Source organism: Hermetia illucens, chromosome 7 (assembly GCF_905115235.1).
Source record: "Hermetia illucens chromosome 7, iHerIll2.2.curated.20191125, whole genome shotgun sequence".
In the NCBI taxonomy this organism is placed as follows: domain Eukaryota; kingdom Metazoa; phylum Arthropoda; class Insecta; order Diptera; family Stratiomyidae; genus Hermetia; species Hermetia illucens.
Genome location: NC_051855.1, coordinates 10,709,521 through 10,725,181, shown reverse-complemented (window position 1 = coordinate 10,725,181; position 15,661 = coordinate 10,709,521). Strand labels below are relative to the sequence as shown.

Here is a 15,661-nt window from a genome sequence, read left to right as displayed (position 1 = left end):
GGCGCGATGCAGCGAGACAGGATCGGAGGCTCGGTGGACCGTAACTCTTCGCAAGGGGGCCGCTGGATTAGGGGTGTAGAGCCAATGGAAGCAACCCTGATGTAGGATTGAGAGGCCTGGTGCATAGACTCCTGAGATGATGTTGAGGCTATATTGTTATGCACAGTTGGAAGCGCCTTTTCGGAAGTCACAGTCTCGTCTAACGGATTCCTGAGCCGTCGGGAACACGCAGATGACGACGTCGATAGCTGCATTTTTGGTGGTTTTGCGACGCTTAGGGCTGCTTTTCCCCGCGTTCATTACTTGGATTGCTAAAATCTATTTCTAAAAAACTTTTTCTTAGTTTATAAAAGAAAAAGAAAATTAATTTTGAAAATCAGTCGCGACAGAATATCTAAAACTTGGTTGATGAGTCACAGTGGCGACACTCTGGCGGTAATATAAATCTCTGATCTTAAAAACTGACAGTTGATAGCCGCGGTGAGAATTTTATTTTTTGAAAATTACGCAAACACATGTTTTGGACATATTACGTGCCTTTCTTCTTTGTACACATGTTGTGTCCGAAGCAAGTGTTTGCGGAATTTTCAAAAATGAATCTAAAGTATAATCGGAATCTATAAAAACAAAGGAACTATCCCTATGAAGCCTACAGTATAGAACGTTCTTCACATAAGATGATGTGATGTGTCACCTTATGTGGTTGTTGCCAGTCCACTTGGCAATCCCTGTGATGTGCCACCTTATGTGATTGTTGCCAATCCACTCGGCAATACCTTATTCTTCTTTCTTTCTAGATTAGATTATGGTTAGTCGGAGCAGCTAAATGCCAAAACTCCAGACTAACCAGTTATGGGAGCAGCAATTGCCTGAACTCCACAATGACCTAATCAAGCAGTGTAAATTATGGGAGCAGCGAATTGCTTGGACTCCACAGAATGAAACACGTTAAGCTTGAGTTTGATAGTTCCAACGAACTACGTATTTTTAATTTATATTTCCTTTTTTATACAATTTTTACCTATACTTAGTAGGCCGGTACATATCAATTTACAGTATTTTAGGAAAAATATTACATAGTAGGCAATGATAAGTTTACAGTATTTTTAGAGAAAATAATACATAGTAGGCGATGATAAAGTGAATAAGTTTACAGTATTTTACACCTTACCCCTTTTGAAAAAAATGAATTGTCTTTAGGAACGGTAGACAATTCGTTTTTTCTTTATTGTTTATATTATGTATAGTTAGAAGTTTTTTTTTTTTCTTTTTTTAACAATAATGAGTAATATTTTTAAAGTCTACTTATTGTAATAGTATTGTATTGGTATTGATTAATTAGGTGGTATATTTATATTTATAACAGTATAGGCAATTTCAAAGCAATTTTGTTTATTTTATTTATTTATTTATTCGTCTTAACCTATTTTTGTGAATTTTAGATATTTTATTGTCCTGGTCTTTTATCAGGCAATTTACATTGTCAATTGATATTATGCTATAAGGACCTTCATACAATGGGTCTAGTTTTCGTCTGTTTTCGACGGATAACAAAACTTGATCTCCTATTTTCAATGATAATGGGTTACATTTTGGGTCATTTTGGTTTTTTGTCTTTTTCTTTGCTTTTTCTAGAAGTTGTTTGGCTTTGCTAATAGAATTTTGTAATCTGTATTTTAGTTCATTATTGTACAAGTCGTAATTATATATTGGTTCTGGTTTTGTTTTAGAGAGTTCTGAGGGTATATTTACTTTTTTTCCAAACACTAACTCGAATGGTGTGTAACCATGTATGGAATTGGGTGACGTGTTGTAACAGAAAGAGTAGTATTGTACCCAATCATCCCAATCGTCTTTGTTTTCGTTAACGAAACTTCGTAGGTATTCGTTTAGACACTTATGGTTACGTTCTAGAGCTCCTATGGTTTCAGGATGAGCTGGTGTTGCAAATATTTGTTCAATTTTTAGCAATTTACATATCTCTGAGAATACTTGATTTTTGTATTCAGTACCGAGATCTGTTTTTATTTTGTTCATGGGTCCGTAGTTTAATATGAATCCATGGACAATTGCTCTTGCAACAGTGTTCGCTTCTTTGTTTGGAATAGGTATTATTATCACATATTTGCTCAGATCACACTGCATAGTTACAGCGTATTTATTACCTTGGTTGGTTTTGGTAAACGGTCCAACTGTGTCTATGGACATGGTATCGAATACTTTGGTTGGTGTTGTTGTTATCTCTAGTAATTCCCTATTTTGTTTTTGATGTTTATTTTTTGTACATGAACTACAGTTTTTAATATAATTAGCGATTGTTTTTTTCATGTTTTTCCATTTGTATATTTCACGAAGTTTTTTATACATTCTACTCTGTCCAATGTGTCCTGCTGTTGGAGTAGAGTGATTATTATGCAATATTCCTATTATTTTCGATTTGTCCGTTATCGTAATTAGTGGTTTGTATATTTGGATATCCATATTTTTCAAAGTATGATTCGCTAGCGTTTTAAATGCGGTTGTATTTAATATAGTGAATAATTCACTTTCGGCCGATAATTTCAGAGTCTTGGTCTGAAACCTATTATTTAGATATTTTTCCAACTCTGTGAGTTCCTGCACTAATGCGGGTTCAATTGATTGGTTATTATTTAGATTTATATACCGCTTTATTTGGACTTTATTTTTATGTATTATGTTTATCTCTATATCAGTATTTTTATTTTTATATTGCGCAATATTAAATTTCAATTCCGGTAAATGCATTACTTCATTAGGTGATAGAACCTCGAAAACGTGCAGTTGATCAGGCTGCATGTTTTTGTTAGTAATGTGGTTTTCTGAAGTATTGTGAATGAGTTTTGATTGATTTGTGTTTTTGGTCATTGCTCTTGTTTGTATTTGCAAGATATTTTTCAGGTTTGTCAGGTCTGTTATATCTAGTTCTATTCTAGATAATGTATCTGGGCCAATGTTCTCTTTACCTTTAATGTACTGTATGTCAAATTGATATTCTTCTAGATCAAGCCTCATCCGTGTTAGTTTCGATGATGGGTTTTTCATCCCAAATAAGTAAATAAGTGGCCTATGATCTGTTCTTACTATAAAATGTCTTCCATAAACATATGGTTTGAAATACATTATTGCCCAATGAATTGCTGTTAGTTCTTTTTCTATGGTAGATTTATTTTTTTCACCTTTAGTGAATGTTTTGCTAGCGAAAGCTATTGGCAATTCAGTTCCATCTATTGTCTGTGATAGTATTGCTCCACATGCATTTTCGGATGCATCTGTGGATATTGTAAACTGTTGTTTAAAATCAGGGTACTGAAGTATGGGCGGGGACATTAATATTGTTTTAAGGATGTCGAATGCAGTGCTACACAGTGGTGTCCATTCGAATTTAACATTTTTACGCAACAATTGATTTAAAGGTAGGGCAATTTCAGCGAAATTTGGGACAAAACGTCTGTAATAATTACAGAATGCGACGAATCGTCTTACTTCGTCTGGGTTTTTTGGTACTGGAAATTGTTTAATGACTTCGAACTTTGAAGGATCAGGTTGTATTCCTTCGGCAGAGATCTGATGTCCAAGATATGTTACTTCTGATTGAAAGAATTTACACTTATCAGGGTTTAACTTTAAATTTTTGGCTCGTAAGCACTGAAATACTGACGTTAGATTTTTTAAGTGATGGTTTTTCGAACATCCAGTGACTATTATGTCGTCAATGTATAAGAAAGCTGTGTCGGGTGATAAACCTGATAATGCTATGGTCATCATTCTCTGAAAGCTATTGGGACTAATATTTAGTCCGAAGGGTAGGCGGGTAAATTGGTAATGTCCCTGGTTTGTAGAAAAAGCTGTGTATTTTCGCGATGATTGTTTTAGAGGTATTTGATGAAATCCAGATAGTAAATCTAAAGTGGAAAAATATTTGGCTCGACCCATTTGGTCAAGAATTTCATCTATTCTGGGAAGTGGGAATTTATCTGCTACCACTTTTTTGTTAAGATTACGAAAATCAACTACCAAACGCCATTTCTTATCTCCTGTTGATGACTTTTTAGGGACTAGTAGTATAGGTGAGTTGAAATGCGATGTTGAGTGCTCAATGATATCGTCGTCCAACATTTGTTTGACTTGACGATTTATTTCTGTTTTGTGGGCTTCAGGTATACGGTAATTTTTTGTGTATACCGCTGAGTTATCACTCAACTGGATATGTTGGCTATAAAAGTTGTTGGTGGTTAATGGCTCATTTTCCATATTAAAAATATCCGCGAATTCTCGGCATAGTGTTTTAAGGTCTTTTATTGCATATTCTGGTACGTGTTCTACGTTCAATGTATTTAACAATTTTTGCATTCTTTGTTTGTTATGCAATTTATCGGTATTGTTGTATACAGAATAATCCGAAAGGTGTTCCCATTGAGGGTTGAGGTTTTTGATTTTTACTGTACTTGAAGTGGTGTTTAGGATTTTAACTAGTGGGTTTTGAGGAGAAATAATTGATCCTGCTAAGAATATTCCGGGTTGTATTTCTTGTCCGGGTATAACTATGTCGTTTAAGAATTGATTGTTTAGTTTGCGTATTACTTCGCATCTGGGCGGGATTAAGATTGTGTTCCGTGTAGGACCATCTAGAATTGGAATTTCATGAAGAATATTATTGATATTAATTGTCAATATCCAGGTGTCATAGTCGATTATTGCCCTATGTTTAGTAAGGAAGTCTAAACCTAGAATCGCATCTGCGTCTAGTGGAAAGTCATTAGCAACTATTTGGAATGTGTGCTCAATTGAAAGAGTACTATCGAATTTTATATGGGTTTTTGTTGCACCAATTGATTCTTTTTGTACCCCAGTAATGCCCTGTATTGTGCATGTGTTATTTGGATAGTATATTTGATTATTGTCAATTTTTCCCCGTTTAAATATAGAAATGTCAGCTCCTGTGTCTATTATAAAGGTACATGTTGTGTTGCACATGTCAACGAAAGCTCGTACAAAGCTTGTGAGTGATGGATTTATAGTATGGAATGTGACCTTTCTTATTGATTTCCCCCCAACCGATTTTGGTTGGTTTCTAGCACCGACTGAGGGGGTTGGGATTCCCCCGAACTCAAATGGTTTATATTTTGTCGGTTGTTACTGTTGTTCCAGAAGGGTCTTCGGTAATTGTTGTTATTATTTCTGAACCTGTTATTTTGGTTGCGGTTATAATTTTGGTTTCTATTTGGAGTATTGTTTCTGTTAAAATTTTCATATGAATTTCTATTTGCGGTATTATTAAAACTTTGATTATTACGTCGGTTTTGGTTATTGAAGTTATTATTGTGATTGTTACCTCTTCTGTTTGTTTTGTAATGATAGACATTTTTGGGAATTGGTTTATCGACTGCAATTGCCTTTGCAATTGTGTCGGATAGATTTGTAAGATTACCGGCACGCAAAATTAATGAGGTTTCGCTGTTCGAAACATTTTCCGCTATTGTTTGCATTGCAAATTTTTCGGCTAATTTCTCTGCAGTTTCGCCCTCTGCGACTTTTTCTGATATAAAGGCTCTTGTCAATTGCCTTGACAAGTCCTCTATTTTATTTGTAAAATCAGTTAATTTAGTATTTCCCTGTTTACAACTTTTAAGTTGTGCCAGAACGGCATCAGACGATATTTTTATAGAGAATTTTACTCTCAGTTTATCGATTAGTTTAGTTATTGTGTTTAATTCCTCGGATACCGTGTATTTGGCTTTGCCGGTTATCCGGGTTTTCACAAATTTAAGTAGAATACCTTTGTGTTCTACTGGTGTGAGTTCGTTCAATAGTGAAACTGACTCAATGAAGGATTCTGTTTCCTCTGGGTTTCCGTCAAAGTATTTGACTAAAGCTGTGGCTGTTTTAATGTCGAAAGCCATGTTCCCTAATTGTTGTTTGTCTAATATTGAAAGTATTTCAGCAGATAGTTGCTGTATTTCCTTGCAAACTCCCTTAATTAGAGTTGCTGTTTTAACGTCTGTTCGTATATTTTGTTCAGTCGACTTTGCGTCTATTAGTGTTTGTTCAATTAATTCGCGTTTTTCGCGTATAGTTTTTTCACTGTAAGGACGATTTACACTTTTCCGTAGATTTATTAGTGTAATTTGAAGTTTCTCTTTTAGAGATTCTAATTTGTCCATTTAGAAAAAGCAAAGAATAACATTTTCAGACATCTACTTTTATATTGTTATATTGTCGTGCTTTCAATCATGTGATATAAATACTAACATTATTTAGAACAAACAAAAAAAATCATTTATTATTTATTACTATTACATTTATTAAACTATCATAATTCTAAATTGGAACAAACATTTTTTTTTTTATATTATTTTACTGATTAACTTTATTATTTTTTTTTTGCATTTTTTTAAATAATTTATTTCTTTTTTAACTTTGGTTATTAAATATTTATACTTGTTGGTCTCTTCTGGTGTAGCTGCGATTTCCTCTAACCGTTTATATTTTATGAACTGCCGCTGGAGTTCTCTTCTTCGTCCTCCTTTAGCGCTGACAGATTCGTTATTGGATAGTCGTTTCGTACGTTTCTTATATTCTTCTATCGTAAGGCGTCGAGGTCCCGCAAGTTTATCATCAACCGTAGTTGTCGATGTTGATTCTGACGGCTTCCAGCGTGGTGGTTGCTCTCCAATTTTATATAGTGTTATGCCTCCATTGTTTTGCTCTGGTTTTTTGAGCAATTGCCAGATTTTCTGGTAAAGCTGGTCGAACTTTTCCCCAATGTCGTTCATTTACACGACCTTGATTTCCAAATTTTCACGATAATAAGTAGAAACGCTAGTAAGCAGAAGTCTTTAGACTGTTACTTATGTATGAAGTCTTTAGACTGTCACGGTCGCCATGTGATGTGTCACCTTATGTGGTTGTTGCCAGTCCACTTGGCAATCCCTGTGATGTGCCACCTTATGTGATTGTTGCCAATCCACTCGGCAATACCTTATTCTTCTTTCTTTCTAGATTAGATTATGGTTAGTCGGAGCAGCTAAATGCCAAAACTCCAGACTAACCAGTTATGGGAGCAGCAATTGCCTGAACTCCACAATGACCTAATCAAGCAGTGTAAATTATGGGAGCAGCGAATTGCTTGGACTCCACAGAATGAAACACGTTAAGCTTGAGTTTGATAGTTCCAACGAACTACGTATTTTTAATTTATATTTCCTTTTTTATACAATTTTTACCTATACTTAGTAGGCCGGTACATATCAATTTACAGTATTTTAGGAAAAATATTACATAGTAGGCAATGATAAGTTTACAGTATTTTTAGAGAAAATAATACATAGTAGGCGATGATAAAGTGAATAAGTTTACAGTATTTTACAATGAACGCAAAACCTTTATATCCGAAGCATCCAGCTGCCGGTATTCCGACCTGTTTATATTGGAAAGTAAAGTAGGATATATTCATTTTTCGCAGATACTGATATCTTGTGACTTAATGTTCCCTTATTCAGTCCGTTTGCAATCGGTAACTACTGCTACTGACTAATTCTCTTCTAATCTTTTCATAGGCTTTTCCGTTGGATAGACTCGGCCTTTCATCAAGTCGACGAGAAAATGGTTGATGTATCTAATGGAATTGAGGTCTCAGTTTTGAGTCCACATGGATGCAATCATCCCATCATTTTCGTCCAACGAAATATGAGCGATGGAAGTATAGAAAATGTAAATATCTGGACAGAATCTAGTAAAGTAATAGTAAGAATATGAAAAGTAACGATTTTTCCCGTCTCATTCAAGACCTATGGCCTGCAAGTGTACCAGATTGGTTTTGACGGTAAGCTGGAACTTAGACAGGAACTATTGGTCAATTATACCCATTTGGACGTATATGCCATAAATTGCGAGAACTATAACTTCCTCGCTTGTGGACAAGGGTCTTCCTGTTCGATATACTCAGCAAGTGCAACATCTGATCTCACGGAATTTGTTGAAGATAGGAAAATTGAGTACGAGAACCGATCACCACGGCAGGTTGTGTACACAAATGGTCTTATCGTACTCTGGGAACCAGTAAATCAGACACAAGGTCAGATGAAACTTCGAGGTTTCCTAGACTCTCAGCTGAATCGCTCGATTGACTTCGAACCACTTAATTATAGTAATAGCACTATGAAAACCTTAGCACTAGACCTGTGGTCATCTGAAAATGCCCCACAGTTCTTGCTCCTGATCTACGGAGACGACAAAGAAGTTTTGATTCAACTAGCGGAACTAAAACTGATTAAATTCAACACGCATAAAATAAGTTAGTACAAAAAAGGAAAAAACCCTTCACTTCATAATAAGCACATGCTTTTCTTTTAGCGGACGGTCCTGCAGATATCCTTCAAAACATTCGAAGTCTTATCTTATATCAGAAACTATTCTTGAACAAACTTATATCAGTCGTGACCAAAGTACACCCTGAAGATGTTAAGCATGCCTTGGTTTTTGAAAACTTACGTCTAAACAAAACAACCATCTTAAATGGAAAAGTATCCACAATTAATGTGAAAAATCGCTCTGTTTGGAATCCAAGCCGCATCCAGGATCGTCTGGCAGCTCTACAGTTTTCCATGCGACCAACAGCTAATCTAACCAAGTCCAAAGGATTTCAAAAGAAGAAGATCTACGTAAAACGATTATATTTGAAGAATTTGAACTGCAATTTGTCTCAAATCTATGCAGGTGAGTATGTCTTCAGAACAACCCTAGTCAATCCGAACACACGCATTCAAAGGTAAACCCGTTCTACTTATCCTTTTCCGCATCCTCTGTTGGTCTTCCGTCAAACTCTTTATCCTTCCACGTTAACATATGTAGGTTTCTTTTGTTTTCTTTAGTCTTTGCCCCATTTTGTAACAGGGCAGATTCCCTGTCGTCGGACTACCAACTAAACACCTCCCCATCGTCAGAGAGCTAGCCTGGAACCGTTGATCACATAACTTCGGGCTAGTCCCCGAACACTCCCGCATTTGCGGGCCCTCAAACCAACGGAAGGGGAGGGGAGGAAGGGAACTGTGAGCTTAAGGAACCCCTTGCCACCCCCTCCTCCACTGGTCGAGCTCTATTTTCTTAGCAACGAGAAGGGCCTGAACGTAATGGGCAACACGGTTCCACCTGTCAGCAGTCCTCAGCATCTCTTCCACAATGTTGTCTATAGAGAGATCCCCCTGTGTTTAAATAGAGCTGCTGACGAACCCCATCCCACCTTCCACAAGAAAAAAAAGTGTGGTGGACATCGTCCACAACTCCATTGCAAAACACACAATCCGGAGAACGCGTCTTTCCAATCGTGTGCAGGTAAGACTGAAAACTTCCATGCCCACTTAAAAATTGGGTAAGGAAATAGTCAGTCTCACCATGCTTCCGATTCAGCCATGCACCTAAGTTGCCGATGAGCCGCGCAGTCCATCTGCCTCTAGTTTCATTTTGCCAACTCGTCTAGAGTGCGTTGCCGTTCTTCGCGAGTAACCACCTCCCTTGGCTCATCTCCCTTGCGCTTGCATATGGCCTGACGCTCCCTAGCAAGCAGGGCAACGGGGATAACTCCCGCGATCACCATCACGGTCGGTTCAGAGTCTGTGCGGTACGCAGACGCCACCCGTAAAGCTCCCCGTCTCTGTACTTGCGCGAGGCGTCTACGATATACCTCCTTGTTAAGAGCGCCAGCCCATACCTCTGCGCCGTAGAGCAGGACAGACTGCGTTGAGCGCATCAGGAGGTCCGGCGCTAGGATGGATCCCTGTGCTACCCCCGACGTAACCTCCATCCACCTTTGACCCTCTAGTGTTTCATAGAGCAGGGAGCGGTTCCTCAGATAGTCCTTCAAAATCCGTAAGAGACAGTTCGGCACGTTGAAGATATTATCTAGTGTGCCTAGAATGTCTTTCCATCTTACGGAATTAAAGGCGTTTCTGACGTCAAGCGTTACGAGGAGCACCACCCGTCGAGTTCGGCGGCTATGTGCCTCTGCTCGTCGAACGGCGTCCACGACCTGCATGACAGCATCAATTGTCGATTTCCCTTCCCTAAAACCAAACTGCCGGGGAGATAAATCTCCGGCAGCGCGTATCGCTTCAGCGAGTCTACTTCTGATGAGCTTTTCGAGCACTTTCCCAGTAGTATCAAGCATACATAGTGGGCGGTATGAAGACGGCAGTTCGGGATCGCCTTTCTCTTTAGGGATCAGCGCAAGCCTCGCAACATTCCAACGAGTAGGGAAAATGCCCTCTTTCAGGCAAGCGTTGAATGCGCCGAGCAGTAGGTCTGGCCGGTGTTGGAATACCAGTTTGTATACCTCTGCTGGAATACCATCGGGTCCTGGTGTCTTCTTGTTTTTCATAGAGAGGACTGCCTGTTCCAACTCTTTTACAGAGAAAAGTGGACAGTCCTCTGCGCTCTCCGCGCCGACGTCACCATCCCATACGGGGTGTGCAGGGTAGAGTGCCCTCACAATGCGGTCCATCTGCTCGGCCTTAAGTGAACAGGGTTTCCGCAAAGCCCCGATTTTTCGGGTTACAAGTTTGTAACCGAGTCCCCACGGATCCCCATTCACCTCGTCGATCAGATCTTGCCAGCAGCGAGCTTTGCTCTTGTTTATTGCGCTGTGGAGTCTTCTTTTGGCTGATTTGTACTCCATCATTATGGTACATGCCTCCTCCCGGTCGCCTAGACTTTGCGTTAAGCGGCGGAGCCTGTGACACTCCTTCCGGAGCTCTGCGATTTCCACTGTCCACCAATACATGGAAGGTTTGCCGCGCCTCGATGTCTTCCTGGGCATGGAGGCTCCGCAGACCGTTGTTATCCGGTTCATAACTGAATTTACGACAGTGTCAGCCGCGGCGCCACCGCCCCCAGGAGTACCCTTCAGCGTGGCCCCACCTGTTCCCAGAGTTTCGACAAACTTCCCGGTGTTCACTTTCCCGACGTTCCATACACAGAAAGATCGCTGGGGTGGCGCACACCGAGAGTTTGTATCCACCACTTCGAAAGCAATGTATTGGTGGTCACTTGCCGAAAAGTCTTGCAGAACTCGCCACCCGTCCACCAGCGACACCAGTGATTCCGATGCGAAGGTTACGTCGGGAATGCTTCCTTCGCAGCCCGGGCGCCGGAACGTTGGGGTGGATCCGGTGTTTAGAACTACCAGTCCTGTTCTCGCCGCCATTTCCAGAATTAGTTTTCCTCTGGAATCTGTGTGAGGCATGCCCCATTCAAGTGCCCTAACATTGAAATCACCCCCGACCAGGATCCGCCCATGCGTGCTTAAGATAGCGTCCTCCAAAGCCTCAAGCCTCCGACGAAAGTCCGGCATCGTTTCATTCGGCATAAGATAGACACTAAAAAACGTTATCCCTGAACACCGAATCCAGACAAAGCCGTCCCCCGGCCTTGGGCAAGAACCCCCAGGAGGGTGCCGTCCCGAACCCAGATGCCAGCGGTACCTGATATGTCTGGGTGCCATGAAACTGGGCCCTTGTTTCGGTACTGCTCACTGATGAGTACTACTACACACTACCCAACCAATTCTTATTTTCCCGCTGTTTAGAAGCTTCCTCGCGTATTGCTCGGCAACTTCCACCACAGCGAGTTTTTGACCTCGGGAGTTTGCGGAGGTGATATCAATCCGGACATTGGTTACCTGCGGTAATTCGCGTTTGATGGCCTCTTCTATCTCGTTCTTTTCCGTGAGACAGTCAAGGTCTCGGATTTCTAAAGCACACGTGGGTTCCAGGCTAGAAACCAAAGCTTTTTCTCCTAGAAGCCCCTTGACTGCTTCACAGAACGTGACTTTATTTATAGTCTTGTGGCCTAGTTCGACTAAGACTCCACCACCCTTCGTTTTACGTATGAAAGACACCTCCGCTCCGTTGTCTTCGGGTTTGATTTTGTAACGGATTTCGCTGAGGACTTCCGCAAAAGTCTTGCCTTCCGTCGGCTTAATAAGCAAAGCTGGCGGGCGAGTCCTCCTTCGTCTCCCCACCTTTTCTTTTGGCACTCCGTCCTTCGTGTCCGCCTTAGTTTTAGGCAGAGGTTTTCCTGATGGCGCGACGTGTTGTTGTCTTTTGATTTTCTTCGCCTTCTTCTTTTCAGTCCTGGAGAGTACCTGAGTGAAGTCTCCTTCAGATGTCCCTTCCTCCTTTCGTTTTTTACCAAGTTCGCTCTGCAATGGGCTGTCAGCGATCCGTTTGGTACTCGTGGTGTTCTCCTCGGAAAGCGCAGTTGTTTCTGCTTCCTGCGGATTTTGTCTTACTTTCCATGTTCGCCTATAGTATGAAATCCTGTCCAGGAGCTCTTCCAGTTCCATTAGCCCGTTTTTCACCCCCTTGCCGACGTTTTTTTGGAGGAACGTAGCAGATCGCATGTGCTTCACAACTGCCTCTTCCGCTTGCGCCAGAGTAATCGACAGTCCTCCCACTCGGCTTATTTTCGAAACCATTTTATTAGTTTCAGCAATTTCCATTGTGCCTCTTTCCCCAATTTCAGCACTGTGCGGTATGGTCTGGGTTCCTATCTGTGTTGCAGGTGCCGCATCACTTTCCGAGTCTTTCTCTCCGTCTGTGCGTCCCGATGTCTCGTCGGGTAATTCAGCCCTTGTTGCGTCCTTCGCTGGACGCTGGGGCGAACGGCGCATTTTCGTGCTGCGAATAAACGCAGCCAGCTCACTCTCCATTTCCACTATCTCCTCGTTTCGTTCGTTTTTATTCTCCATTTGAGTTGTTTACCAGCGCATCGTGTGCAAGGGAGCGGGCCGCAATAGTCAGGAACAGGTATACCTTCGGGGACACAGCCCCTACCCCAGTTCCCTGAGGCCTGACCTACGCTTAGCTGATCCCGGAATTCACGGACGGATCAGCGCTCGCTCGGGGCAACGCGGTCGACTAACACCGGTTCAATGCATACTACCCGACCAGGGTCCCGAAGGGGCTGGCTCCTGATACACGCCACAACTACCACCTTGGCAGAGCTAGGCTCACATCACCCCATCGACGTCGACAGGGAGTTGTCGACGGCTCCGGGGACTCCCAGTGTGTCCCGGCGTGTATCGGTCATTAGCAGTTCGCTCTTCACCGAGAAACTTTCTCGAGGCTACTACCTAGGACGCAAGTATTATGCCAGCTAGGGGGTCAGAACTACTTGCTCGGGCACCTCGGGGACGCCACTCCCCGTATCGTAAACGACCCATGAAGGATCGTTGACGATCCCTGAGGGGAAGCGCGAGACGCTTATGATATACCTCCTTGCCAAGAGCGTCAGTCCATACCTCTGCGCTGTAGATTAGGACAGACTGCGGTGACATTAGCCTACTTAACGCCGAAACTTCAACTGCAGCCTTGTTCGCTGCTGCTTTGATTTGCTCAGAAAAGCTCATCTTTGAGTAAAGAGTCAGCCCGAGGTACTTTTGACTCGATTATCGACTCGCCGAACGATATGGGACGCAGGGTTGGAATTCTCTTTCTAGTCAGGATGACTGCTTCGGTTTTGGCAAGGTTGAAATCATGAGTAATCATCCATTCGCTTACCCGTTGCATGAATATGACCAGCGCTGTGACATCATCTGCATAATCGACCAGGTGCGACCCTTTGGGCATGTCGAGTTTAAGTAGAGTATCATAGGTAGCTTTCCAGAGCTGCGGTCCTAGGATGGATCCCTACTACTCGTCATTATGATGGATTTTCAGGGGGGTTGTCCCCCTCAATTCGGGAAGGCAAAAACATTTCAGTGAAAATTATGTTAAGCTGATTTATCTGAAGTTTTTTGGGGTTTCAACCTTTCACAGACTTAGGTAAGAATATTAGGCGATGACAGCTTTACGGTTTCTTACCAGGGCAGAGGCAAATCGTCAGACGCTGCCTCACCTCTGCCCTGGGAGCAGCAAAGTGATGATGACCTTTGTAATTGAAAAGTATTCATTTATCAGAAATTTTATGCAGTTTCCAAAGGTCACGCTTTTTGACACTATTCACGAAAAACTCTACAACTCTGTAACGGCAAAAGATAGCGTATCTATTATCTGCACCGTACAACTGAGTGGTTAGAGCACAAGGCTGTCAGGTCGCGGTTCATATCTCATTGGTGGCAGTGGGACTTGTATCGTGATTTAACGTCGGATACCAGTTGACTCAGCTGTGAATGAGTACCTGAGTCAAATCAGGGTAATAATCTCGGGCGAGCGCAATGCTGCCCACATACATCATACAGTGTACTGTTACGGTCTTGAATGAAGTGCTCTAACACACTTCAAGGCCCTGATCCAATATGGATTGTTGCGCCAACGATTATTATTATTATTATTACCTGCATCAATTTTCCTCGAACTACTGTCATGAACGAGACATCCTGTTTACAGGAGATTCGCCTCCTGGCGCATTGCTTGAATTTGTATGGTGGAAGAAAAGCACTGCACATATATGTCGTTTTTCAATCATATACACAAGAGAATCATCTAGATGCCATCGATACATCGACAAACAAATACACACGAACCACATGCTAACAATTCTGTCATCAGGACTCAGGTTCTCGGCTTCGAAGATATCTCAAGAAGATCTTAGCCTTCCTTGCTGATCCAATATCAGATCAGATTTTGTTAAATCGACCCCATGACTCTTGTACCAGAAATATATAAGGGCAGTTGTGTAACTTTGCAAGCTTGCTGCCAAGAGATAGAGGTTTTTGAACGCTGTATAATAATTTGATTATTCACGGTGACCGGGGCTGCATAGATCAATTTTCACATATCGGTGTAAGAGCAGTTGCGTTCATATCTCCTGCGTTCCTTTCTTTCTGATAGAGGCGGACGAGATAGCCTGTTGACCCTTCTAATTCACGGCTGAAGTTTGCTTCTTCCGAGATTTCCTGTTCTGATTTTTTGGAAAATTAGGTAGCAGTGCCTTCGATAGCCAGGAATACAGTTCCTCTTATTATTAGAGTTGTTGGGTTCTCCCTTCTGAGTGACGGCGCTGTAAACACTAAGTGCAGGCTTTCCACTGAAGGGAAGAGTGTGTCGTACAGGTTTTTGAATTTGGTGAGGCCACCACCCTAGGCCACCGCCCTAGGCGCGACTCGACTTGCCAAATTCGCGGATGGACTCAAAGTCTGTGACTCCTTATCACTTGAAGAGGGAAGATCCGTTCCTTCCATCTTCATGGCCACTTTTAGTGTAGTAGGGAACTATTGCGACCACGGCAAGGTCATGTCCGAGGGGAGTGACAAGGAAATCCTCTGGTGTGAACTTGTTTTTTGGCATGGTGTTGTCCCGACGGTTGTGCTGTAACGCTCTGCCACGTGATTTCCTGAACAGGAAGGGTGCAAATCCTCCATGTCTCCTGCGTTTATGTGCATGTTCATCCCCTTATCCAGACGAAGTCACGCACCTGTAAGGAAACCTAGTAACTTAGTACGTTGAAAAGCTTATACCATATCAACTTTCGAAGTACTATTATTTTTGGCTTTCTCACCAAACCTATTCAAAGTCTCCACTTTCAGATCCTTACAAAAATCCAAATAAAAACTCCAGTGAACTCGTTTTTGGTTCAAATACAATTGTCAATGCGAAAGGGATGCATACAAAAAAGCTCGTAGAGACTTCACAGCTTCAATATCGAG

The 15,661-nt window shown here is 41.7% G+C and overlaps 1 protein-coding gene across 1 annotated transcript in view; it reads left to right on the top strand.

Annotated features, from left to right (window-relative positions):
• LOC119661023 overlaps window positions 1-15,661 on the top strand; it is a 19,914-nt gene extending 4,253 nt beyond the window's left edge. The window contains exons 2-3 of the mRNA XM_038070175.1: window positions 7,578-7,731; window positions 15,542-15,661. Coding sequence (XP_037926103.1) covers window positions 7,578-7,731; window positions 15,542-15,637 — 250 coding nt within the window. The 3' untranslated portion in view covers window positions 15,638-15,661. The remainder of the gene's footprint in view (window positions 1-7,577; window positions 7,732-15,541) is intronic.